This window comes from Ammospiza nelsoni, chromosome Z (genome assembly GCF_027579445.1).
Source record: "Ammospiza nelsoni isolate bAmmNel1 chromosome Z, bAmmNel1.pri, whole genome shotgun sequence".
Lineage (NCBI taxonomy): Eukaryota > Metazoa > Chordata > Aves > Passeriformes > Passerellidae > Ammospiza > Ammospiza nelsoni.
In genome coordinates this window covers 50,230,153-50,255,705 of record NC_080669.1, presented here as the reverse complement: position 1 = coordinate 50,255,705, position 25,553 = coordinate 50,230,153, and the positions used below count along the sequence as shown (strand labels likewise).

Here is a 25,553-nt window from a genome sequence, read left to right as displayed (position 1 = left end):
GAAGAATCAGCTCACAGAAATGGGGCTGCAGTGTGACAGGTCCCACATGGGCACTGAAAAATACCATGGTTTATGCTGGGCTCCACCACGCATTTCAAGTTATAGTCTTGTTTAATATGTATTAGCAAGCTGCATAACACCCTGTGAAAATCATAATACTTTACTTGCTCAGGAGACCTGAGTGGCAAAGGCAAGTTGAAAGAAGAGAGGTGGATACTATACTTACTTTGAAGAAGGAAAACAGCAGTAAAAAGACTTCTTTGTGCTTGAACAGTCTGATACCAATCAAGAATAATACAATTCTGATGTAATATCCCATTACTGATTACTGTGCTCAGAGAAATATTCACTGCTTAGCTAGTGACTTATGATGAGATGTGATTTTGATCTGCTTTGGGAAGATTTGGCTTCTTTGAATTTTCCCCTGGTGCAGTATGAAAAGCAAAAAACCCAATCTAGAAATCCTAATGCTGACTTAGAAACCTGTCCTGGAGATTGCATTTTTTTCTCTGCATAGCTTTGATATACATGCTGTATCAGTGTGCTGAGTTGACCTTTGCTGGCCAGGAGGTACCCACCAAATCTCCTTCCCCCCACCTCAACTGGATGGGAGGAGAAAATATGCCAAAGGCTCCTGTGTTAAGATAAGGTGCTTTGCCATCATGGGCAAAGCATACTAAAACTCAGGGATGTTAGTTTAATTTATCACCAATTAACACTACTGCTTTACTTCCTCCCTCCAAGCAACGTGGGAGGACAGGAAATCGGGGTAGTGGTCAGTGCAACACATGCTGCCCCTGCCACTCCTTCCTCCCCACACCATTCCCTTGGTCCAGTGTGGGTCCCTCCCACAGGATGCAATCTTCAGGAACAGAGTGCTCCAGCATGGGTTCCCCATGGGGTCACAAGTTCTGACAGCAACCATGCTACAGCTTGGGCTCCTCTCTGCCACAGGTCGTACCTGTGCTCCAGCACAGGCCTTTGCGCGGCATGGCAGTCTACTTCAGGGATCCACCTTGCTCCACCGTGGGATCCTCCGTGGGCTGCAGGTGGATCTCTGCACCACCGTGGTCTGGCTGCTGTTGGGCAGCAGTCTTTCCCCTTCTTTAATATATTATTCAAGATAATGTTGATGGGCTGACAGTGGATCCGTCTTGGAACCAGCTGGCAGTGTCTGTGTTGGATATAGAGGAAGGCCACTTCTCACAGAAGCACTCCTGTAGCCTCCCCACTTGCAAAACCATGCAACACAAACCCAAAACAAGCTGGTAGCAGGTCTTGCTGCTGCAGGTTACTTTTTCAGGTTTTAGAATTAGATGTATGTTTATTAATAATACCATCATCCACCTTCCCAGGGCAAAATTTCCAGTATTTCATTGTGTTCTTACAGTAGTTTTCTGACTTTAAAGTAGTGTAATCATTTCACGCATATTAAATGAGCAGGCAGTAATAAATAAGAGAAATTATAGGGTATTTCCTATACTATTGTGTATTGCTGTCATAAAAACACTGAAAGGATCTCTTAAGTCAGCAATAGTATTTATATTGAGCAACTATTAAGAATCATTCTGCATTACTTTATAACTTGTACTTACTCACCTAGTGCACATATTTATATTTGTAGAACTATATATGAAAATTCTGACTAATATGTAGCTAACAGATTAGTACATTTGCAAGAATAAAAATCTTAAAAGGGGAAGATGATAAAGCAATAAACTGTTAAAAGAAATGGCCACAAGACAACAGGGACAGGGACTATTTCTGACCGGTTTAGAATTTCTAATGGGAATGGGTAGTAGATGTTCATGCATACAGCAATGACTATGCCTTTTTGTGACTATTTGCATTGTTGGCTGGGGGTTTAGTTAATTTACTGTTAGAGGATTTGGTACAGTTTGCTCAATGTTTTCCTCTGGCTCCTCCAGGTGGTGCGTATGAAGTAAAGCAGCATCAGTTCTTCAGGAGCCTTGACTGGAATAGTCTGCTGAGGCAGAAAGCAGAATTTATTCCACAGTTGGAGTCTGAAGATGACACAAGTTACTTTGACAGTAGGTGTTTTATGGTCTCAAAAAAAAGTTATGAACACCTTGTTTAAAGTAACCACTGTCTTTGACTCTTGCTGCTTTTTAAATCTCCTTTATCAGAATTACTGGCAGTTTACAGTTTTACCAATGAATTGACACTTCAGCAAAAATAATCCTAAGAATGGAATTAGATTTTTATTTAATATTAAAACATAGTATCTCTTCTTCCTGATAAATTCAGATATTTTATTGCCCTTGTCTGCAGCTCGTTCTGAGAAATACCACCATATGGAAACTGAGGAAGAAGATGATACCAATGATGAAGATTTTAATTTGGAGATAAGGCAGTTCTCCTCGTGTTCACACAGGTTTTCAAAAGTAAGTAAAAATTTCTGTCATCTTAGTATGTATTGTTCTACTTTTGCAAATTTTGGAAATGTTAAATATAGAGGAGATATATAGGGCCTTATTTTCTCAAGAAACTATGAAGTAAACTGAAATTGAGCAAGAATACAATGAATACCATTAAATCAAAATATGGGAAGATTGTGTAGAAAAGTTAATTTTTGAATTTTTAATATACCAATGGAAACTTACATAAATATGACATTTTCTGTAGAAGACTCATTATTGCATAACAGAAAGTGTCAAGGAAGTGTTCTGTTAAATGCTAATATGTGTTCTTTGCATTGGTTTCTTTATACATAGTTTTCCTGTGGCTCCAGTTGTGTCCTGGGTATCTTGTAGGTGCATAACAAGTATTAGAGTACTACTGTGTAGTAGGTGTTAATTTAGTGACATTTGACCAAAGAAAAAGCAAGGTAATGGTTAGCATATTTTATAGTCATGGAGAAATGAGGGAGTGATCTGAATGCTCTGAATCAAAGGTAAAACTGCCCAAAAGGTAGTATTTCTCTAGTAGCTGAGGTGAGAGCTAATTATTGCTGATCAGAGTGGACATGCTCAGGCAATAAATACAGTAGAGGTGAATTGGCAGGAAATAATAATGGAATAAACACCCAGGATTTTGGCTTTACTGTCTTGGTTCGCACTTTGAAATGAGGAGAAAACTGATAAATACATAATCAGAAGAGGCTCTATTTGTATACCTATACATGAGAAGCCAAGAAAGCATTTTGAGAAAATGAAATGTTGGAAATTTGAAAAGGTTCAAGAAATTTGAAGTTTGAAATCTGAAATACTATATAAGCATTTAAAATCATAGAACTATAGATCCCACATATCATTTTTTTAATATCAAATGTGTCAGTGATATTCAATTTTTTGTGGGTTTTTTTTTTCCTTTAATAGGTTTTTAGTAGTATAGATCGAGTCACTCAAATTCAAGGTGAAGAAAAGGAAGATGCAGGAGACAAAACAAAAAGTGTAACATTGCCTTCTGTGGAATCTTTAAGCTGGAGTTCAGAATATTCTGAAATGTAAGTAGAAGGATGTACAACAAGTCATCTACATCCTGTTTGCCAGATAGCAGGCCTCTTCATTTATTAACTGAGTGAGAGTTTGCTTATTTGTTATGCAGACAGCAAATATCTACATCCATCTCATCTGAGACTGACAGTAGCCGGCAGCAGCACAATTCTGGTTTGCTTCCAAAATTGTCTGTATCAGCTGAAGGAGAACAGGATGATTCCAGTGGCTCACAGGGACCCCGGGAGGAGCAGGAAAAGTCTGCATTTGTGAGCGATGAAACAGTGCAAGATGAACCTGAAGTAACCACTCCAGCAAGTACAATCAGCAGCTCCACACTATCAGGTAGTTCACAGGGGGTGTCTTGACTGATGATACTACAAACAGTTGCCGACCATCTTCTTGTGGCAGTAGCATTCATAGATTTAGAAGTGATGCATTTCAGAACTGCTTTCAAAAACAGCTGTCCCAATAGGGATCTGGTTGGTGTACTACACATTGTGTGTTTTTAATTAAGATTTCACTACAATGTACACCTTTCAGAATTAAGAGGATTTTCTATGACTTGTGGAAGTCACTTTGGTGATTACAAATCTAGGAAGAAGTGTTGCAAACCATTTTCTACTTAATTAATTTTGAGCATTGTCTCCCTACTCAAATACTTAATTGCATTTCAGTAGACTCTGGGGCCTTAGTTTCATATCTACACATCTACCAGTTTTCAGCTTCCTTCTCTTCTGTACCTTACTGAGTTTTTTCAAGATACACCCTTCTGTTCTCAAGCCCTTGATTTCCCATGTAGTCCACACTTTCCTCCCCCTCCCTTCTTTCTGATCATGGAGGAAAAAAATTTCTTCATGGTCATCCATCTCTATCCTTGTCTAAAACCTTGATGTTGATTTGTGCTGGATCTCAAGTCTTGCTTGCTATCCCCCAGGTCCTGTGTAATGGTGTTGGCATTAATACAGCAGCTGCAGTGATAACTCCAACTGTGTGATCCTCTTCTTACACTTAACCAGTTACACTTGAGATTAGTTTATTTTTTCTGTGGTCCATTAGCAAAAGGATATTCCCTCAATGCAAAGTTTAGCAAAGTTTTCCCTCAATGTCTTTATCCCTTTTTCTTTGTACAGTTGGCAGTTTCTCAGAACACTTAGATCAAATAAATGGAAGAAGTGAGAGTGTGGACAGTACAGAAAACACCTCAAAGCCAGCTGGTGAAGTTGCATCGCACATGGCTCGACAGCGATTGGAAAGCACAGAGAAAAAGAAGATCTCTGGAAAAGTCACGAAGTCCCTTTCTGCAAGTGCTTTGTCCCTCATGATCCCAGGAGGTAGAGATAAATACTTTCAGTTGAAATGTTAATGATTTATGCAATGCTATGAAGGCTTATGATGCAAATGCAAGGTTCTGTATAGTTCAGAATTGATTCCGTGTCACTCATTTTTGTTTCTCTTGTTGTTCACTTGCATGACTAATCAGTGCAATCTTGTCAGCAAGTCATAGTGCTCACACTGCAGCTGAGAGGCTTTCTCTGACAGGCAAAAATGCAACTTAATGGTGTTTCATCTTGAGCATGCACAGCAGGATGCAACTTCATTCCTTGGTCCATCTGATAGTAGGGTTGTAGACTTAGTTTTAACTAGCCCTCAAAAACAGATGTTTGTTAAAGCAGCACGGGACTAGTTCTCTCTCGTCCCCCATAAGAAAAGCTGATAAACAGGAGTGCAATGTCAAAAAACAGAAATAGCATGTAGTCTCCTACTTGTACTAGTCTGAGTTAGGTCAAGTGCTCAAAATTTGGAGTCAGAAATAATGATGTAAGTGGACATATAACAGTAATATTGAGTGTTTTCCTATGAAGGATTGCTACTTCGCTTTCTTGTTGTCCAGAACTGAAGTCCAAACTCCTGTAATTATATTCACTTTTGCACAAGCATGAGCAAATAGTGCATTCAAAACAATAACATAAAATGAAATTGTAATTGGTATTGTTGGAAGAAACTCTTGTGTTCTTTACATGATGTAGCAATGGAGGCTTCTTACAAACATTGAGTTACTGCCCTAGGTACCCAGTAGATACTGTGGTTTAATTGGAGTAGTCTTTATCTGTTTTTATATATAACTGAAAGCAAGAAAACAGCTAGCAATTTGTTAAGCATTGCTGGATTACTTGGGGAATGATTTTGGGTGTATTCATGATAATATTTGCTACACTACTCTGATTTTCTTTTCATCCGTGTTTGCTAGGAAGAGGCTGAGAATAGTTCTTGCAAAGTTAGCAATGAGTGTTTTTCCTGTGCAAAAGGAAAAAGCAGTCTATATGTGACAAATTAACCCTTGCATTAAACAGTACAGTTTACACTCCAGGGAAAATTATTAAAGTCTAATATCTGGTGGTTGAACTTCTCATTCACTAATATGCACACTAGTTAAGGAGGAAGAAAGGTTGTTTAGACAAAGACAATGACTTATATTAATAGAAAGATACCATTAAGCCAAATGAAATCTGTGTGTGCTCAGACTGTAATAGGCAGATTTTTTCTTTCAGATGTGTTTGGTGTTTCTCCTTTGGGAAGTCCTATGTCTCCTCATTCCTTGTCATCTGACCTTTCATCGTCCCGAGATTCATCTCCCAGCCGTGATTCATCAATTGCTGCTGCAAGTCCTCATCAGCCAATTGTAATTCACAGTTCAGGGAAAAAGTATGGCTTTACCATCCGAGCAATCAGGGTTTACGTGGGTGACAGTGATATCTACACTGTGCACCACATTGTTTGGGTAAGATAATACATGTTTTCTTGCTGATATGTTGCCACAGAATACTGTGATGATGGATTCGCTTTTCTGTACCCATGGCATCTCTTTATTAACAATTACTGTGTAAATTACAATGATATGCTAAGCAGTTTTTCTTAGAATGAAATTCTGCCTGTATACAAGAGCAGTGTTGCCTGTAGGGAAGACAACAAGCCATCTTTGGCAGAAGCATTATCTACATGTAGTGTTGAACTTCTGCAACTTCTCTTAACTTCTGGCAAGTTTCTCAGTTTTGAAAAATAGTGTCTTGAGTTCAGAGTATTATGTCTTAGAAAACCAAAGGCTTAATGCAGACCCTCTTTGATTTGGGTCAGGATTTGCAAATTTAGGAGACTGTAAAGAGAAATTGTTGAAAAATAGGTGGAGTATATTAAACTACATAAATTAAGGGATTCATGAAAATCAGCACTATTTTACAAGACACACGTAAGCTGATCTCAAGTACTGATTTTCTGTTTGAAAAAATCTATGTATATGTATGAAAAAATGTATTTTTCATCCTCTCTTCACTACACAGTGGGAGAGAGGCTAAAGCAATTCTTTGGTTGTCAGCCTCCTTAATTGTAAAATAATTATATACTTAGGTACATATATATGCATTTTTTTATCATTTATGTTGGGAACAAATTATAATTTTATATATGGTTTAAATTACACGTACATTAATAGTATGTGTATATAAATTATTTCAACTTTCCTAAAAAAATTATCACAAATTTACCAAAAGACTTCATTTTTTTGCACTGTTTAGTTTTAAATATGTATGGTAGATTTTGAAGTAGCAGTGCTGATGTAGTGTATTATTCATTTTTTATTCATATTGTTTACCCTTTAGACCTATTAATCCATCAGAAGTATTGAATCTGGAGAACTGGGTACATTTGGTGGATAATGGAATAAATTTAAAAAATTATTTCTTGCTACTAGTGTAACATCACACCAGTGAAAGGAAGGGGAAAAATGATACATGGCAGTAAAAGTTAAACCTTGAGTTTTTTTAAAGTATTGTAAGTTTGTTGTTCAAGCTCTATTTGCATTGTAGTCTTCAGTAGTGTCTGCATGACTTAAACTACTCATTTAGAAATATAAAAAAATATTTAAACAACCTTCAAAATATTTTTCAATTCAGTTACTTTTGGTCCTTTGTCACTTTTGTGCTGCACCAACCCCTCTAATGGGAAGCCTGGTGAATTTGAACCAAATAGAAACAATCCTTAACCATATGGTAGAGTTAATTTTAGTTATGATTACCATTACCTTAATTACATAGTGTTTCTCATTTTCAGATGCTAAAAATCTTCACTTAGTTCTGTAATTTTGCAATGGGTAGTGAACCATCCCTTCTTACTATGCATGAAAACTCCCTATTTTGCAGAGCTTACTTAATACCTATAGCAACCAGCAGTGTTTCAGTGAGCTTTGAAACCATTCCAGGCCCCATATAAAGTTTGAGTAAGTAGGGGAGACTCATACAAAGTTGGAGTAAGTAGGAGATGGTGAAAGAGCTGAAGGTATTTTTCTTCTTTCCTTCCTTTACATAACTTAGTATCTCTAAGTTTCTTCATTGCCAACGGGTTTGGGGTTCATTTTGTGTATATTTTCTTCCTCTCTCTTTTTTAGAATGTGGAAGAAGGAGGTGCAGCTTACCAAGCAGGCTTAAAAGCTGGAGACCTGATTACTCATATTAATGGAGAGCCAGTGCATGGTCTTGTTCATACAGAAGTCATTGAATTGTTGTTAAAGGTAACTCTTGGACAGCTGGGATACTAAAGTGATTGCTGTTTTCACCACTGATGATGGGGTTATGCTTGATTTCTTGAGATTAGTTACTTAATTTTATTGTTCTTGGAAGTACAAACTCTAAGCTGCTCTTGCCATAGATCTGGAGAAGGGCCAATTACTTTCCTATATCGTGCATGATTTTAGTTTTTCTCCCATAGACTGGTAACGTTGAGAGATAGCTGAAGTAAATTCGAGGTAATGGCAAAAAAAGAGGTCTCTGTCTCTCAAAAAAATTGACCTTCTCAAGAATGTTATCGAATGCCTGCATCTTCCTCAAATAATTCAGGCTTTTGATGATGATGATACCTCTCATTTTTCTTCTTTAAAAGTGAAAATCAGGGAGGAAAAGTAAAACCAAAGAATATTAAATATTTGCCTGCTATACAGGAGGTTGCCTTTCATATTAGGGCCCAAAAGGTTTTTGTCTCATGTATACCGAGTTATGTCTGACAGAGCTTCTTCGATTAATGAAATTCTCATCCTGCAGCTGGACTTTCATGACTAATCTGTCACATTTTTCTCTTGTGGTTTTCTGAAGTCTGTCTTATTAGAAAGGCATAGTTTTTCCATGGAAACAAACAAACCACCCAATAAAAAGAAAAAAAAACCCTTCTATTTTCTCTGTAGCTCATTGAATCTCAGTTTTCATGTAATCTTTCCAGTGTAAGCTAATGTAGGTCAGAATTACTTTAGACAGCTGTATATTTGCTTCCTATATTATTAACAATTTATGATGTTATGTGCAGAGCTCAAAGTGAGTAGTCAGTTATAAAAGAAGTCCAAAAAAAGCACTGGAAGGCAGTGAGGTGATAGGGAAAAGATAAAGAGCTAAAGATGAAAAGTACACTGTTTCTTCAGTCTTTATTTTATTTCTCTGAAACCAGGAAGAACTTCCAAGTTTTCCAATTTTGAAAGAAATATGTAAGAGAAAATTCTATGACTTATGGCAGTCAGCTATGCACTCATTGTCTAGGTCAGATACAGAAAAAGAAACATGACAACCCTGCTCAATACTTAGAAGAGTAAACGCAAAACAAGAGATCATTGTTTATCTACAACTTAATATGTTGGGCTGTATCATAAATAAATTTGGGCTATTGCAATTTCTTTGAAAGGAAGTTCACTGTAGGGATATACAGTGCTGAGCAGAAGCTACAGATTTTTAAAACTAGCAGAAAATACTTTTTTTTTGAGTCATCTTTTTGTGTGATCAGTGCTAAAAAGCTTTGGGTAATCATACTTGTTAACCCTTTTGAACAAGATAAAAATGTGGTTTGGGATTGCCAGTGAAGATTTAATTTTTCTCCTTTGTTTCATCATTGTAACAGTTGGTGTCTTGAGATGTGAGTGGACCACTGTGCAGTTACAGCTGTTCTTTGTGGGAAAAAAAAATCAGGTTTTTCTGTAGAAGCTTCTATCTTGAAGTGTTCAGTCTTGGTTAATCCTTGGTGTCCTCCTGTCTGGCCACGATTACTGGAGTTACTCCTTGTCCTGGAGCTTGAATGGAGGAAGTTGGGAAATACGGCAGAATTTGAGAACTTCCCAATCCTCGTTTACTAACTATGCATGGCAATGTCTGCATAGGGTTCCCTGCAGAAACACCACTTTTTCTGGAGCTGATTCTCATTGCATTTGCATGTATGGTGTTCAGTGTAAGGCAAAGTTGTCTTGTGTAATTCGTATTACTGACACTTAAAGCATCTTCTTTCGTTTTGGCAGAGTGGCAACAAAGTCTCAGTAATGACAACTCCTTTTGAAAACACTTCCATCAAGACAGGACCTGCCAGACGGAACAGCTACAGGAGCCGAATGGTTAGGCGCAGTAAGAAGACGAAGAAGAAGGAGAGTTTAGAGAGGTGAGTAGTCCTTTGCTTTCACAGTGTGCCTGTCTGTACATAGCAATAAATTTAAAATATGAAGCTAATGCAGTTTTTTCTCATCTTCTGTATTGCTACCTTCTTTCTGAGATTGTGGCCTTCCAAATCTTGTTTTGTCTAAACTAGATCTGCAAAATAACTAAAAATAGTGCATAACTGAGGTTGCATCGTAATTTGGCTTTACTATATAATTTTGCACTTGTTTAATTAAACTTTTTTGTGCTAGTGCTTATCAGCATTTTTAATATGATACGTTCATATTTATTTTATAAATATGTTGCTAGTACTTTATAGATATTTCTTCAGTTTTGATAGGTTGTTAAATTTAGAAAATATAGATCTGTACTCATAAGGAGATAGACATTCTTCTGAAATATAGTAAATGTTAATATGAATAAAATTAGTTACAGTGTCTATCCCACCTGTTAATTAATCAGGATGCTTTCTAAACTTCCCAGTCTGCAGTGTGGTTTGCTTTCATGTAAAGATAGATTTACTATTTTCATAGTGTCAGCTTGCAAGAATTTTGCCTGTGCTGATAGTATCTTCTGTGCACCTTAACTTATGATTAATGCTGTGTTTTTCTCACACAAGGAGAAGATCTCTCTTTAAAAAGCTGGCAAAGCAACCGTCACCTCTTCTTCATACAAGCAGAAGCTTTTCCTGCCTGAACCGATCACTTTCTTCAGGGGAGAGCTTGCCTGGGTCTCCAACCCACAGCTTATCTCCTAGGTCTCCTACCCCAAGCTACCGTTCCACTCCTGATTTTCCATCAGGTGAGTGTGAAGCAGTGGAGAGCAGAGGAAAAGGACTGGAAGAGTACTGTATGTTTTGTGAGCCCCCACAGATCTGATATGCTCTCCTAAGAGCAGTCAGCTCTGGCAAGTATAATCATAGAACAACTGTTTTCTCTCTGGAAAAGGGAAACAGATTCCTGGTGCAAAACAAAAGGTGTTTTTATGATTCAGAAGCACCTAAAAAGCAGTTGTCTCTTAAGTTTGTCCTAGTTTAAAGTTCAGTCCAGTGGCTGAAAGTTGAATAATAAAAAGTCCATATTTGCAGCAAGAGAGAATTTTGCCTAAGAGATAAAAGAATGAAAGTGAGATAAAAGTTGCTACATAATGGAACTAGGATGGCACTCATGAATGCAGATTTATTGCTGAAAAGATTAGCTGAGTCCTAAAATATGCATCTCTCTAACTCCTAAAGGCCTGCCCCTTTTTTCTTCTTTAACTTCTGTCACAATTGTAGTGTGTACTGGAATTGACTGCTATTGTACAATCCCTTGGCAAAGGTAAATTATCTGGAAAGCCTTGATCATTGCTTTGAAGTGTCAGAAAGCATTAGTTATTCTATTTAAGTAAAAGCAAGAGATAACTTAAAGGGGATGATGGAAGAGAGAGAAAGGGAGAAACAGCATATGTAATTGGAATGATGCAGGTTTTGCAGCCTAAAACCTTTTCCACTTAAAACCTTCCAGATTTTGGAACACTGTAGTGGGAGACAGCACAGGGCTTTTGTTCTACTTCTCACTGAACATTTAGACAAGATAGAAAAAGTCTTGCTAATCTTATGTTTGTTTGCTTGGTTTTTTGTTCTTTTTGTAGGTACTAACTCTTCTCAGAGTAGCTCCCCTAGTTCCAGTGCTCCCAATTCTCCAGCTGGTTCAGGGCATATAAGACCCAGTACTCTTCATGGCTTGGGTCCGAAGCTTGGTGGGCAAAGATACAGATCAGGAAGGCGCAAATCAGCCGGCAGCATTCCCCTTTCTCCTCTCGCACGGACACCTTCTCCAACACCCCAGCCAACATCTCCTCAGCGATCTCCATCACCATTGCTGGGACATTCGATTGGAAATACAAAAATAGCTCAGTCTTTTCCTAGCAAAATGCACTCACCTCCAACTATTGTGAGGCATATTGTCAGGCCAAAGAGTGCAGAGCCACCAAGATCTCCACTGTTAAAGAGAGTTCAGTCTGAAGAGAAACTTGCACCCTCTTATGGCAGTGATAAAAAACACTTATGTTCACGAAAACACAGTCTGGAAGTGACCCAGGAAGAAGTGAATAGAGAGTTGTCTCAAAGAGATGTAACTCTGCAGAGCTTGGAGGAGAATGTTTGTGATGTGCCATCGCTCACACGAGTCAGGCCTGCAGAGCAGGGCTGCTTGAAACGACCCATCTCCCGAAAATTGGGTAGACAGGAATCCATTGATGAGCTAGACAGAGAGAAGCTGAAGGTCAAGGTAGTTATGAAAAAGCAAGATTTTGCTGAAAAAGCAAATGCTGCTATACATGAACCTAGCAGTGAACCAGAAATTCCCAATACCTTGAGACTGGAAGAAAGAGACAGAAAAGCATTCCAGAAGGTATTAGAAAGATCAAACCAGTTTGAAGCTAAAATTGTTACTGTAGAGACCCAGTCAGCTGGTGGCATATTCAAAGACACCCTTCAAAAGAATGCAAACTTGAGATCAAATGATGGTGTTGCTTTAGATGGACAGATGTTGTCTCATGGGCCTCCCCCTAATGAACTCAGTCATATTTCTTATGACTTCAAAAGAATTTCTCCTTCATGTACCCTGCAAGATGTGCTACCTCAGTCCTCTGACAAGATACTTAGTGGAAAGGGAGAAAACACAGATAAAATTGTACCAACAAAAGAATTTGTCAAATTTGAAAGATTAGATGGTAAACTTGCAAATATTGATTATCTCAGAAAGAAAATGTCTATTGAAGAAAAAGATGACAGTGTCTGTCCAGGGCTAAAACCTAAGATGACATCTAATGTTCATGAATGCCTTCAACTTAGTACAGGCAGACCTGTAAACATACAGCAGGACTCCACTGCAGTTGCAGATGGTAGAGCATTTATTGGCAGTGGACATGCTACTCAGATGAACTCAATTTCTTTTGTTCCTCTCAAGACCTTGAGTGGCCGAGCAGACATGAGTGTGGAAAAATCAGCCCTTATTTCTTCTGAAGCTCCTGTCAGAAAAAGTCCTTCAGAATATAAGCTTGATGGGAGGTCTGTTTCCTGTCTGAAGCCAATAGAAGGCACGCTAGACATTGCGTTACTTTCTGGGCCACAGGTTTCAAAGACTGAGCTGCCTTTGTGTGTGCTGCCAGAAGGACAGAGCACCAGCAGTGATGGAGGATCTCCTAAACCCCCTGTGCCACAAGGGAGTGGTGGGAAGGCAGAAATGGTGTCTCAGAAAGAGCAGTTGTTAAGTTACCCAAAATCTGGCAAAGTCAACATTGCAGAGCCTCAGGTCCTACAAGCAGGCAAGAGTTGTCCAAATCCACCACTTATCTCTGTGGCTACAGAAGTAGTGACAGAGAAAAAGGTTTCTAGTCCAGCCACTAAAGGCAGTATTTCTGTTGTTGAAGCTGTTCAGAAGAAAGATACCTCCCCTTCAAAACAAAAGGACTATTCAGTGGAGGTAAAGTCTTGTGTTACTCAAAGTCAGAGTTTTAAAACTACTCAAACATATTCCAAACCTTCTGCTGGCCAAAGCACTACTGAAAAGGCTGTAGGAAAAGAGAAGCAAACACAGAAAGAGTTGCCTGTCAAACAGCCAGTATCCCAGAGAGGTTGTGAGCCTATCCCTGCAAAAGTAGAAGTAATCAGGGAGTCGTCTATGAAGGTTTCTGTCTCTGACGTCCTGATAACAACCTGCTCCAAGAGCAGTGAAAAAAATTGTGCTGATTTTGCCATTCCACCTGAGATGCAGGGAAAAACACAGCCAGCTGGCCCCAAGGCACAACCTAAGGATGGCAGAGAATCACTGAAACAGCTAGGCAAAGATGACAGCAGTGTTTCTAAAAGTTTTGTGGAAAGGGAAGTAACCAAGCAGAAAGCTGAGTCTAAGAAAATTGTCACGGAGACAAAGAGTGACTCTCTTCCATCCAAATGGCCTGTGCAACCCTCAAGAGATTGCGATCATAAAATCGAGAAGTCTGCACCAGTTTCTTCTGTGCAGAAGGACAGTGCTAAAGACATGGGAAAGAAAGATCAGAAATCACTCACCGATATGAGGCTCCATAGTAGTGAGAGAGAGCAGTCCAGCCAAGTTCCTCGGCAGCAACTTAACCCTTCAGGCTCCCCTGCTGTGAAAGAGGCAGTAAGCAGACACAGCACCACAGAAGTTCATGGAGGCATTCAAGAGCACTTGAAGCCTGCTGCCACCTGTGTGGAAAGCAGCAGCAATAAACCCAGGCCAGCCTCTGATACAAGTTCCTCCAAGTCTAAGTCTTTGGATAAACAGATGTTGTCACAAAAACCATGTTCTCCAGCCGTAAAAGAAAAAGAAATTGTTACTCAGATGTCTGCCAGCTCCCGGAAGGATGGAAAGCATGCCAGTAAAGGTGTCCTAGATCACCTTTCTCCTGCTCCAGGTTCTTCAAAAAGAGTGAACATTGAACATGTGCAGGCTGAAAGGCTTGTGGGTTTGGACCATGGCTCAGTCACCACCCTCCAAGTGAGCAGCACAGCCCCTGACACCAAACCCAAATCCTCTGCTGTGGGCCCACTTCCAGCAGGCCCAGAGAGTTCTAAGCAGATGCAGAGGCAAGAAGCAGCAAGCTTGGGGGAATCTGCTGATCAAAAGCAACTTCGTTTCAGTGAAAAACAAATGACCACTCCAAAGTTTTCCACTGTGAAAGGCTGTGTCTCACTGAATAAAGAGGCAGAGAGAAATCCTGGTAATGAGATGATCACTGCAGACAAAAGACCTGAAGGAAAAATATGCACTGACGCACTTTATGTTCAGCTTGACAGTGGGAAAGTGGAGCCTACCCTTTGTCTCACAACCTGTGATGTCAGAGGGAAAGGAGCAGAAAAGGCAACCACAAGTAGCAAAATCTCTCAAGATATAAAAGGGAAGGGACAAGTTAATCAGAAACAGCCAGAGGATGCAAACAAGCAGACTGCAATAAAACATCTGTCGGCTGCCAGTGGGCAAAGTTCTTGTCGTGCAGCTGCAACACTGGGAAAGCCACTGACTTGTTCATCCAATTTCTCTGAATGTAGACAGGAAGTATCTGTTTCATCTGTTTCAGCCAAAAGTGAGGCATCTTCAGCAAAGGTTAAGCCAGGCTCATCAGAGCTTCCTGCAACTTGCAAGGAACTAAGTAAGAAAAGCACCTCTTCCACAGGGAGCAGCAAGGCAGAAATGACTAAGAGTGTTTCACTGATGGCCTTGCACAGTGCCGCTATTGTAGCAGAAGCCCACCACCCTCCTTCAAACCTTGGGGGGAAACCTGGAAATCAAGAAAAGCCTCTTTTCATTAACACTGTGGATGTAAAGGGAAAAGATGCTGTTCTGACTCAGCAGTCTGCTTCAAGAAAACAGAACGTCGGTAAAGATTTACCTAGGTCAGCAGCCACAGCTGACCGCCCTAACGCACTTTCAGATGACAAAGACTCAGCTCGGCAGCGTCGAGGAAAGGAAGTTTCCCGGAGCAGTGCTCACAAAAAAACCTGTTAACTCTAAGACCTGGCAAGTGTGTATTCAACACTAGCTGAAACAATTTCAATATGTTGTACTGCCTTTAAACCAGCACTGTGTCGTGTCTTTGTGCGGCAAAGCTTTCATGTCACTGAAGAAACAATACAAGGGGATATGTAAAGAGAGGACTTTTTTTCAAAATGCCTTTCCAATTGTAACCGGTAAAACTGTTACCACATAGTATTTGTACAAAAATACCTTTACAGCCTAGGACTGTTGAAAATACTTCTTCTGTAAATACTTAGCAATGTGTTTGGGGTTTGAATGTAGCATATATACTTTGCTGCTGGTTGCGTTGTTTACTCTTTCCCTTTTTAAGATAGTTGCTTTGCCACGTATTTGCCATACTCGAATATGAAACCAAATTACTAAAATTCAAGAGCTGGCATGGACATGCACAAGCATTGGTCTGACTGGGAACAAAGAAGGCCACATTTTTACTGACTAAAAATCCTAGACAGAGGCTAAAAAAAGCTAGTACAGAATAATACGGTGATCTATTGTGAGTTTTTACATGTATTTTGAATAATCTGATTTTGATAGTACTGTACTTGGCTGACTGCTTCACCAGATCTAACACAAGAAGTAACTGCACCTCCCTGCTGTACAAAGTCTGAGTAGAGTAGGTGTCCTTAAAACTATGGGAAGACCACTTAAATATCAGGGCATCCCAGCAAGAGTTGTGTTCTCTGGTGAAATGATGGTTCTTGCCTTGTCTGTTGGGAGGGTATTGTGCGACTTTCACCCCAGACTAGGCTGAAATTCTGAAGCATGTGCCATGTGCTTAGTTTTTTGCTGCAATCCTCTCGAGTTCTTGAGCTTTTTTAAATTCAGGCTCAGTGTGAGGCTCAAGTATAAGCACATGACTGGTAGTACTAGTATGTTCATCCCTGTTCTTAATACATTTAGAGAATACATATTATGGCATATAAGTCTGTTTAATTAGTGTAATACAGCTGGTAGCTGTTTTCTATTTTATGACAAGTAAAGTAAAAAGGAAAAATACACTTCAGTATCATATCCTCAGAAAAGTTTAGGCTATCTGACACATTTTCATACATAGCTGGGGCCTTATGTTGTAGACCTAACTTGCTGTTTTTAGCAAGTAATCCTGGGTTTCATATTCATTTTGAAATGCATTGAGTAGCTCCATACATTTCATAACATAATCTTTTTATTTGTATGCAAAAAAAAAGTTCAATACTGTAATTATAAAAGAAGCATTTTCTAACAAAGGAACTTGTTGGAGCTATTTGGTGCTAGAATGTTACTGTCTTTTTACTTTTGCTAAGCCTTATTTAAATTTTGTATACAGTGGAACGTGTAGACTTTGATCATTTTTGTGTGGAGTATTCAGCTTGTTTTGAGGGATGAAAGGTAAAATTTGAAACGTGTACAGAAGCACTACGAAATACCCTTGCAGGCGCATGGGTTTTAATAATTGGGGATCAATAGAATGGTTGTTTTGCTTATTTCTGTCTTCTGTAGCCACAGCAGAGCTAGGCCCCTACATTTTTCACCAGTGCTTATGGTTTGTCTTTCTGTCTCAAAAGCTAGAAAAATTTTTGTAAAAGCACAGTGTAATCTTGACTTGGAGACTTTTGTGACAGCAGTGTGCAGAATTCATTTCCCTCTGCTGAAAACTTTATTATACTGATTTGTTGAGTTGGATTACAGCAAACCTGTAAGGAAAATCCAGTATCACAAACAACTCCTGATTTTACATGTGGCACTAGAACATTAATACTGCCTTTATGCATTCAGAAAGGAGCTAGTAAGCAGTGGATAATAATCTTTGAGAAGTCTTAAAAATAAAATGGTCTCGACATTTACAGTTCATCTGTGCTTTGGCAGTTAATACAAGTGAATGCTAATGCACTTCAAAATAACATTTCTGTCTGGGAGATACTTCCTGGTTTACAGTCTCTGCATTTTTTCAGCTATCCTCTTGTTTCTTTTAAAACCCATCTAGCTTTTGTTTACTGTATACCTCTATGAATATTTTGTATTATCACTTCTGACAAATAAGTTCTTTGCATTTTGGAAGTGTAACAGTGCATAAGCTTGTGTTTATGTAGTAACTGTTTGTTGATGTTTACCTTATAAGTGAGCTGTTAGAGATCCTCCTGCCTGTGTTCTTCTTGGTCAGTCTTAATGTGATTATAGATCTGATGTGTTCTTTTGTAGACTTCCTGCAGTAGATTTCTCAGCTTACAAAAAAAATTTAAAAGTTTAAAAAAATCGTTAGGGTCTGTGCAATAAAGTGTTTGCAGTCTTATTTTCTCTGACAAACTCCTTATGTATGTCATAATTGTTATATATTGTACACAGTTATTTATACTTATGCAGTTGCATAACATTGAAATAAAAATTCAGCATGAAATTGTTGTGTTAGCATTTTGTCTTGATCTGCTTTCACTGTTGTAATGTAAGACACATCTCTGCTCTACTCAGAGGCTGGCAGTTTAAGTAGTTTTTGGGGCCAGCTCAAAAAAAATGGTCCACCCTTTAAGGCATGTGCTAGTGGAGGGTTTTGCGTGAGGAAATGCAGTTTGGTCTGGGGACAGAGGAGGTGTGCATGGCTGAGCATCTCATCTCAGGCCACGTCTGGATGCTCTGCTCTGCTCTTGGATAGGAAGTGTGGTGTGGGGGTGCATGACATAGCCTGACTGCTGGCTTCTGCAAAACTCATGTAATCATTTATTACTGTAGGAGCAGCACATATTAAAGTATACACCTCTTTACTTTTCTGCTACTCCTGACTCTGCAGAGCTGCCCTGCAGCTGGGAATTTGTGTTCACATACTATTATTGCATTGTTTTCTCTTTATTTTTCCTCTGTACAGCACTAAGTGCAGCAGTATTACAGCATCACTTTTGCTGCTTTTCTCTCTCATTTGAAACATACAGGTGAGGGGAAGCTGCAGTTCACCCCCAGCTTTTCCAGTTTGCCGCAGCCCACATGAAGGCAGATGGTCTTGAAAATCTGTTGTGCTGACGGGGGGTGATGGGTTGAGGAGAGAAGAGCAGGATCCAGCAGCTGAGGGAAGGCAAATGAGAAGAGTTGAGTGTTGGCTGTCTTATGCCTCTGCCAGCTGTGCTGTTCCATGGCTGTGGACAGCACAGTTGTCTCTGTCAGGAGAGGCATAGAAACCTGCATGCCCAGAGTGAGCCCCCAGAGTGTTGCCGGCCAGAGGAAAGGGGTGGTGTGTGGAGTTTGTGTTAAGGGGGAAGCTGGGAGAGATGGATTATCACTGTTATAGCTGGCATGGCCTGTCATCTTCACTTTTTCATCTTAGTTGGGATGGGAATGCTTCCATGGTCTGAAGAGGAACGAGAGCTCCCTCCTTCAGCACTGAACTCTCAGTTTGCTGAACGCCCTAGGCCCCTTATTGTAGTCTTGCACAGCCTGCCAGACTTCACAGAGACATCCAGCTTGATTTGGATCACAACTGAGAGGGCAGATCAGAAGGAAAAGATCTCAGGACAGGAAGATACTCGAGGGTGTGTGGATGGATATATGTCCCACTGCCTGCCTTGAGTTAGCAACAGTTTTTCTGTCCATTGACTCTATCTGTAATATAGTGTTGATTAGAATTGACAGATCAATCTCCCAGGTACCTGCCAAGGATGCATTTGAATGAACTGAGTGTAGGAATCACAGAATGGTTTCGGCTGGAAGGGACCTTAAAGTTCCGACCACCATGGTCAGGAAGCAATGCTAAAGGTTATAGTTCAAAAGGGAAAATTTGGGAGCATCAGGAGGAACTGAGAAGACTGCAGAGTAAGAAGACAGTACGGTGTAGTTGTGCATATCAAGCCCTAAGAAATGTATATTTGAAGAAAAGAGGATGTCCAAGGGATTTGCTAGGGAAAAATGTCTTCTGCTGCTGGAGGAAAAGAACTCCAAATTCTAATTTGTTTGACATGGGAAGTATAGTATAGATTGTTTGGGAAGGAACCTCACCTGTTCTTTTTCCAGGTACAGACAAGACCAGTGAATGAGAGAGAGAGTTCTTAAAAGACGTTCCATTGACTTCAGAGTATTTTGAAATTAACATATGTAGAAATTGGCCCACTCAGCCATCTTGTTCAGAGTAAAACGTCCCTTCAAAAATTGACTTGCATCTTAACTGCGGGACCTTGCTTAAGCACAGTTAAGGAAAGAAGAACTTGACTCTTGAGTTCTGATTTGTCCTGATGAAATAAAGCTAAGTGCTTACCAGCCTGTGAAATAATGAAGATATGCTCGAGTTCCTTCTCTTTGCAAATAGTGATAAATTCTGTGTTGTGGCATTGAGTTGTACTGTGACTTTCAGGAATGTGTAGTCCAGGAGCTAGGGTGGTGACAAGCTGAATTTTGTTCGGCACCATTCACCTCAAACATTCCTCTTGTTCTCTCTGTGCTGGTTTCATATCCATATTTGGAAAAAACAAGAGATAAAAGGCATGACTGAAAGCTAGAGGAGTGCATCACATCAGAGCTTGACTAGATACACAATTCTATAAGAAAAAAATCTATTGCCTCTTTCCATGTATATCCTTACTAAATAATCCCAGAAGATGAAATCTTTGAATTTAACAGTCTTAATATGTAATCTAGGACATTTTAGTGTATTACATCCAGAGATAAATTTTCCTTCACAATAGTCAGTCCCTGTATTTAGGGTTTGTGTGTTCTGAAATATACAGCATATACTGTTCAGCATTGTTGACACAGTGTCTTACGAACCACATTTATTCAGGCAAATAGAGCAGAGTAAAGCATGCTGTAAAGAAAAGAGCAAAATTAGAATACCTGAATATATGGTAATCTAAAACAAGTTGTGTGGGGGGCAAGGGATAGATTGCAAGAAAGCCTTTATACTCTGTGCAAATATATATGGCACAGGAAACACGTTTTGCCTTCTCAAACATCTCAGTTTTAACAGTAAGTGCACACCTGAGTCTACACCATGACACAGGATAGCATTTCAGAAACTAGTGGTGGTTAAATCCTGTGGTGGGCTCCCCAAACAGAAGGGCATTTCAGAATACCTTCCAGCACAACATGCAGTTTTCCCTCCAGTCACTGCTTTAGGTGGATCTCCCACAATTTTTACCTGATGCTTGTGCAATTTTTTTTTTGTGCCCTTGGAGTGTGTTATGCTCCCTTTAAATGCCAGTATTTGTCTAACACCTTCCTGAACGCACCATTCCAAGAGAGAAACAAGTCTTTCTTCAGTGGAATACACTCTGGCAGTCATGCTGGATTTTTAAGATTTTGGAGGTTGCTCGTTTAACCAATTGGATTTGCAGAGTGAGAGGAAAATGCACCTTGAACCTTGGGCTGAGTTCAGGGATGTCCCTGCCTTGCTCCCAAGGTGCGCTCGGCTGGGGCAGCACGGTGTGCTCAGGGACAGCTCTGTCCTGGAGCTGAGCCCTTGCAGAGGGACAGGCAGCCCGTGCAGCTTCATGTGGGGCAGCTGGACCACAGCCCCTGCCCATTGCATCAGGAGGAGTCTTCAGCAGCCACGTGAACAGGGACCAGCACTACAGAGGCAACATTTTAGTATGCTAAATCCAGGAGTGTTTGTAGGCAGCTGGAGAAGAGCAGCAAACGCCTCTCTCTCCCTGTGTGCCCTCGGGCAGCACGCAGCTGTGAAGGCAGGAGGAGGAGAAACTGAGGGCTAGGGCAGTGATGGATGTGGTGCAAAGGCATCTAAAAGCTGCAAAAATGCATATTGCATGAGTCTGATGTGCTAACAGGTAGTAGAAGAGGCTTTTCAAATGAGAAGTATTTCTTACTGGAGAAGATCAATCTGGGATCTTGTCAGCAGTATCATCAGAAATGAGCAAAAACTTTCTAGTCCAGCAGGAACCTTTAAAATTTTAGCTCGTCAGCATGTTAGAGAGGAAAATGTTGAGGAAATGCCTTTGGACAGTAGCTGAAGCTGAATGTGGAGTTCTGCATGGGAACTCCGTGTTGGGAAAGAGTTGGCCTCCCACATCTCTGAGAGCAGCTCCAGCCTGACGCAGCAGGAGTGGTACTGGGCCAGCTCCCCGTGGTGCATGTTCCAGGAGACAGGAGGGTCGTACCACCAGCAAAGTTCTGTCTGCCCATCAAGATAAGCCTGTTACAGAAGTACCAAGTAAGCATAAATGACTTTATGGTGGTACAGGGAGATGAGTAGACCTGGCAAGCTCCCATTAGATCCTGGTCGAATGCACATACTCTGCCTTACTCTGGGTTTATTCACATGTGACGGCAGAGAAAGCAATTTGGCTTTATATAAATAAGTCTTTATTCCTGCCTAGTTGCTGCATATCAATTGCAGCAGGGACCATTGTCTCTGAATTCACCCAGGGATGCACACCAGGAGCAGCACAAAGTAGCTGCTGATACCAGGAGCGCCTGTGGGATGAGGTTGTCCAGTGCTCTGCTCCCTTTGCAGGCTCTGGTTTTCTCACCTGGGCTGCGGCTGAAAGAAGCAGTCCACTCCAGGCTGGCAAAGGCTCATACCTGTCGGCATTGCCCTGTGCAAGCAAGCAGAGCATTGGACCCACAGATTAGACCCACAAATCTACAGTTTTACGGTGAAAGATCATTCTGTCGTCACCTACTGTGGAGTTTAGAAAACAGCACAGGAGCAGGGCCTGCCTCAGGCTGAAAGATGGATAGACCGAATTTCAATTACCAGGAATTCTCTAAGGATCAAAAGTATTTTAAAGAAATATTTTTTTAAAACTCACAGAGGTGATAAATGCTGTTTCTGCAAGTCCCGCAAGCATGTCTTGTATAACCATAAATCTGTCTGTTCTTCACAGGTAGTGGTTGTTTTTTAGTTTTTTGTGGTTTTTTGCAGAGTGGGTTACACTACTGCCAGCTAGATACTGCCACCCAGATAGAGGGTGGAATCTGGTTGGGGATTTTGGTTGGGCTTTTTTGTTTGGGTGAGTCTTGGTTAGGATATTTGCTTGGGGTTTTTTTCCCTCTTTTTGGGAGTGGTGGTGGTGGTGAGGTTTTCTTTTTTAAAGAGAGGGAAGTTAGTATTTTGGCTGTTAAATTTTCCAAGTGCATTAGCCACAGTATTGGTACAACAGGTGTGCCATTGAGTTCAACAGGGACTTCTCTATAAGATAAGTTATTAAATTTCAAGATTCAGGTCATAATTTATTTATTTTAATTTTTTCATCATTTTTCTAAAAGTTTTAGCACAGGTAGAAAGGATATTCAAAAAGTCGAGAAAATACATGTCACAAGTAAAACCAGTGAGGTATTGTTCAGCTTAATACAGTTACTGTAGATATTTTCTGTGTCCCCATCCTAGACGTAGAGTTGCTAGTAGTTTTGCTTGAAACAGTGAACACCCCAAATGAAGATGGCACTACAGGATAAACAACTGCAATGATTCCTGACGTGTCCTTCCCACAGGAGAGTCAGATGGTGGCCAGCTGAACCCAGCTAGAAATTTAAGTTCAGAGCACCTTGTTCTTTCAGGGTCGTCAATTTTATTCAGATATTGCTTGTACTAAGTGATTAAATCAATCTTAGACCAGGAGCAGTCTAGAAGGTCGTAGCTTAATTTGATTATCAAGTGGCCATCTAGGGGCACTAGCTGGACATTTGATACAGTGTGCGTCCTGTTATGGACACTGCTGAGATTGGTACTCTTGGGATTTGAAAATGCATCTGTGCTGAATGCAGTAAACTTGTTGTAATTCAGATCTACATGCTGTAACTTCCTGAGGTTGTGAAATACTTGGTTATCTACTGATGTTAGTTCACAGGATGCATTACAGGATTAGCACCTCTAAATTGGATAGTAGCTGGAACAGTTTGTCCTTTGGCATGATCCCCAAATCAAAGTTATTTTGACTAAGGTCCAAGAACATGAGGTTTTTCAAACCTTGAAAGACATGCTGAATGCTGGTATTAATGTGGGATGAGGAAAGATCATCTCTAGCACTTGCTAGAGATGGAGATTTTGGAAAGGGCTCTGTAAGGTGTTGACATAGAGAGGAGTGAAGGGTAAGTCCAGCAGCTCTAGGCTAGCACTGTCCTAAATGAGCATTCCTGGAGATGGAGGTGTATGCTGTGGCTCAGATTCTGGTAACAAAGTCTGCTCAAAGCTCTCACCGCTTTGCTAGAGCATCAGAACTTTCAAAGTGACTCTGGCTTAAATCTAGATGTTGAAGCTTTGCCAATTTCTCCAAATAGCCAGAGCCTGGCTGCAGAACCTGTGAGTTTCCCTGGATGTGGAGGTGGGTGAGGGAGGGGAAGGCAGCAGAGCTGATGTGCAGGGCTGCTCAAAGCAGCTTGCATTGAAAACCATCTCCTCCAGCAAGCTCATACCACTGATGGCAGGGGGCAGTGCATGGATGTGGGGTTGGGTTAGGTCCAGCTTTTGGAGCCTGGTTAAGCTCTGAAATGTGTCGGCATTTAGATTTCTGAGATGCCATAACTGCAGATGGAGACCCTTGACAGAGACACTACAGAGGCCTTGTGAAATATCTGGGCTTATGTAGCGCTCCTTTTCCACACCATAAAATGTTCCCAGCCAAAAGGTCTGAGCTGTGGAGTCCTGGATCCCCACCAGGGCCCCAGGGATGTCAGCACAGCTCACTAAGTCCAAACTGTAGAAATGTGACCGAGAAGATCCAGGTTCAGTGTAGGGAATGTCTTTGCCTTTAAGGATGAGAGGTATGTGTCTGTTCTTCTGCAGAGCTTGGACACCTTCTGCTGAGATTGCTTGTGTGTTGTTAATGTGAAAGTGGAGTGTTTGAGGTGTCGTGTGGGAAAGTTGGGAGGAAGCTGCAGTGAGGAGGTGTGGTTGCTGCCCAAGATGAAGATACCTAAGATTGCCAAGATTTGTCATTGGAATAAAGAACATACTTGTTATTCCTGTCTGTGTAAAGATGCCCCAGGGAATATGGGCCAGCAAATGCTGTGGCAGACAGAAACATGAGCAGGTTTCTGGTCAGAATTACTGTCTTCAGCTGCTTGTTGCTGGGAAAGGCACCATCATATTCCCAGCTGATCTGGCACCTTGAGAAAACAATAGAAAACTGCATCAGTGGCCTGTCTCACAAACTCTCCTGGTAATGTGATCGCACAAAACTGCACCTCATATCTGTTAAACTCCATTATCTGTTGCCCTCACCAGGGTAAAAGAGTCTTTTTCACTGATGTTTGCCTGGTACTTTTAAGTTCACATTTAATTACAGGGTGCTGCTGAGAAGAAAAACCTGTCCTGAAAGGATGGGTGTGAGGAGGCATTTGTGGGAGTCAGGAGTCATGAGGTATTTAATGTCTAACTTAACAGGAAAATCTCTTTTGCTATAAAAAAAGCCAGCCACTTCCAAGGGCCAAACATGTCTTTCTCCAGTTTTAAGGGCACAATATTGAAAACTGTAAATGATTGTCCTTAGAGGAGAAGCTGAGATATTGCCCAAGTGAATCGATCTCTGCCAGCAGGAAAATTCACCATCTGTCTGAAGGTGCTGGTTTCCCTGTGAAGGCAGGAAGATGCTGCTGTGGTGTGGTCCAGAAACCTCTGTCTCTGACAAGGACAGGAGGTCCACGATTGTGATGAGCAAAAGTGAGGATGCTCCTTCCATACCTTGTTATGTCCAAGTAGAAAAGAGAATTCAGTTCAGAGAAGTTGAATTCTGGAGGGAAGGGACCACATTGAAGCTGAAATTGAGGACTTCTGTTGTGGCAAATAGTCATAGAGACCTCTCTCATTCCTCAGCCTTCCCAGGTGTAGCTTTATTTTCTGTAATCTGTGAAATACACAGTGAATTTAAAAGAGTTATGTACTGTGAATATAAATAGGAAAACATGCCATTGGAAAATCAATCCCCCCCCACCCAAACTAACACAACCCACAAAATAACCCAAAGAGAATTTTGAATTATTTAAAGTGCAGCAGCCAAAAACCTAGGAAGCCTCAGCAAAGGCTTGCAATGCATAGCTCTGGGGTTTTGGGGAGTGTGTTTTTTAAAAGAATGCCTTGAATTTCTCTTGTGTTAATGCGAAGTGTCTCATCTGCAGTACTTTCTTATCAAATGTAGCACATATGAGGATTGTTTACTCTTCTGGATTAATTATTAATCCTTAAGAAAGGA

At 40.5% G+C, this 25,553-nt stretch overlaps 2 protein-coding genes across 2 annotated transcripts in view; one reads left to right on the top strand and one right to left on the bottom strand.

Annotated features, from left to right (window-relative positions):
• The window catches only part of MAST4 (microtubule associated serine/threonine kinase family member 4), a 102,628-nt gene extending 84,801 nt beyond the window's left edge, over positions 1-17,827 (top strand). Inside the window, exons 17-26 of the mRNA XM_059491755.1 lie at positions 1,929-2,051; positions 2,293-2,405; positions 3,339-3,466; positions 3,568-3,800; positions 4,589-4,789; positions 6,008-6,237; positions 7,897-8,019; positions 9,778-9,914; positions 10,530-10,711; positions 11,543-17,827. Of these exons, the coding sequence (XP_059347738.1) occupies positions 1,929-2,051; positions 2,293-2,405; positions 3,339-3,466; positions 3,568-3,800; positions 4,589-4,789; positions 6,008-6,237; positions 7,897-8,019; positions 9,778-9,914; positions 10,530-10,711; positions 11,543-15,423 (5,351 nt within the window). The 3' untranslated portion in view covers positions 15,424-17,827. The remainder of the gene's footprint in view (positions 1-1,928; positions 2,052-2,292; positions 2,406-3,338; positions 3,467-3,567; positions 3,801-4,588; positions 4,790-6,007; positions 6,238-7,896; positions 8,020-9,777; positions 9,915-10,529; positions 10,712-11,542) is intronic.
• A 4,983-nt stretch (positions 17,828-22,810) lies between these two features.
• On the bottom strand, positions 22,811-25,148 carry CD180 (CD180 molecule; the record flags this gene model as incomplete). The annotated part of the gene is given in 11 exon segments (XM_059493090.1): positions 22,811-23,221; positions 23,223-23,384; positions 23,387-23,487; positions 23,490-23,579; positions 23,582-23,722; positions 23,725-24,204; positions 24,207-24,267; positions 24,269-24,335; positions 24,337-24,471; positions 25,046-25,091; positions 25,094-25,148. Coding segments are annotated over 11 exon segments (1,749 nt in total), but the record flags the coding sequence as incomplete, so codon positions are not given.
• Between the last annotated feature and the right edge of the window lie 405 nt (positions 25,149-25,553).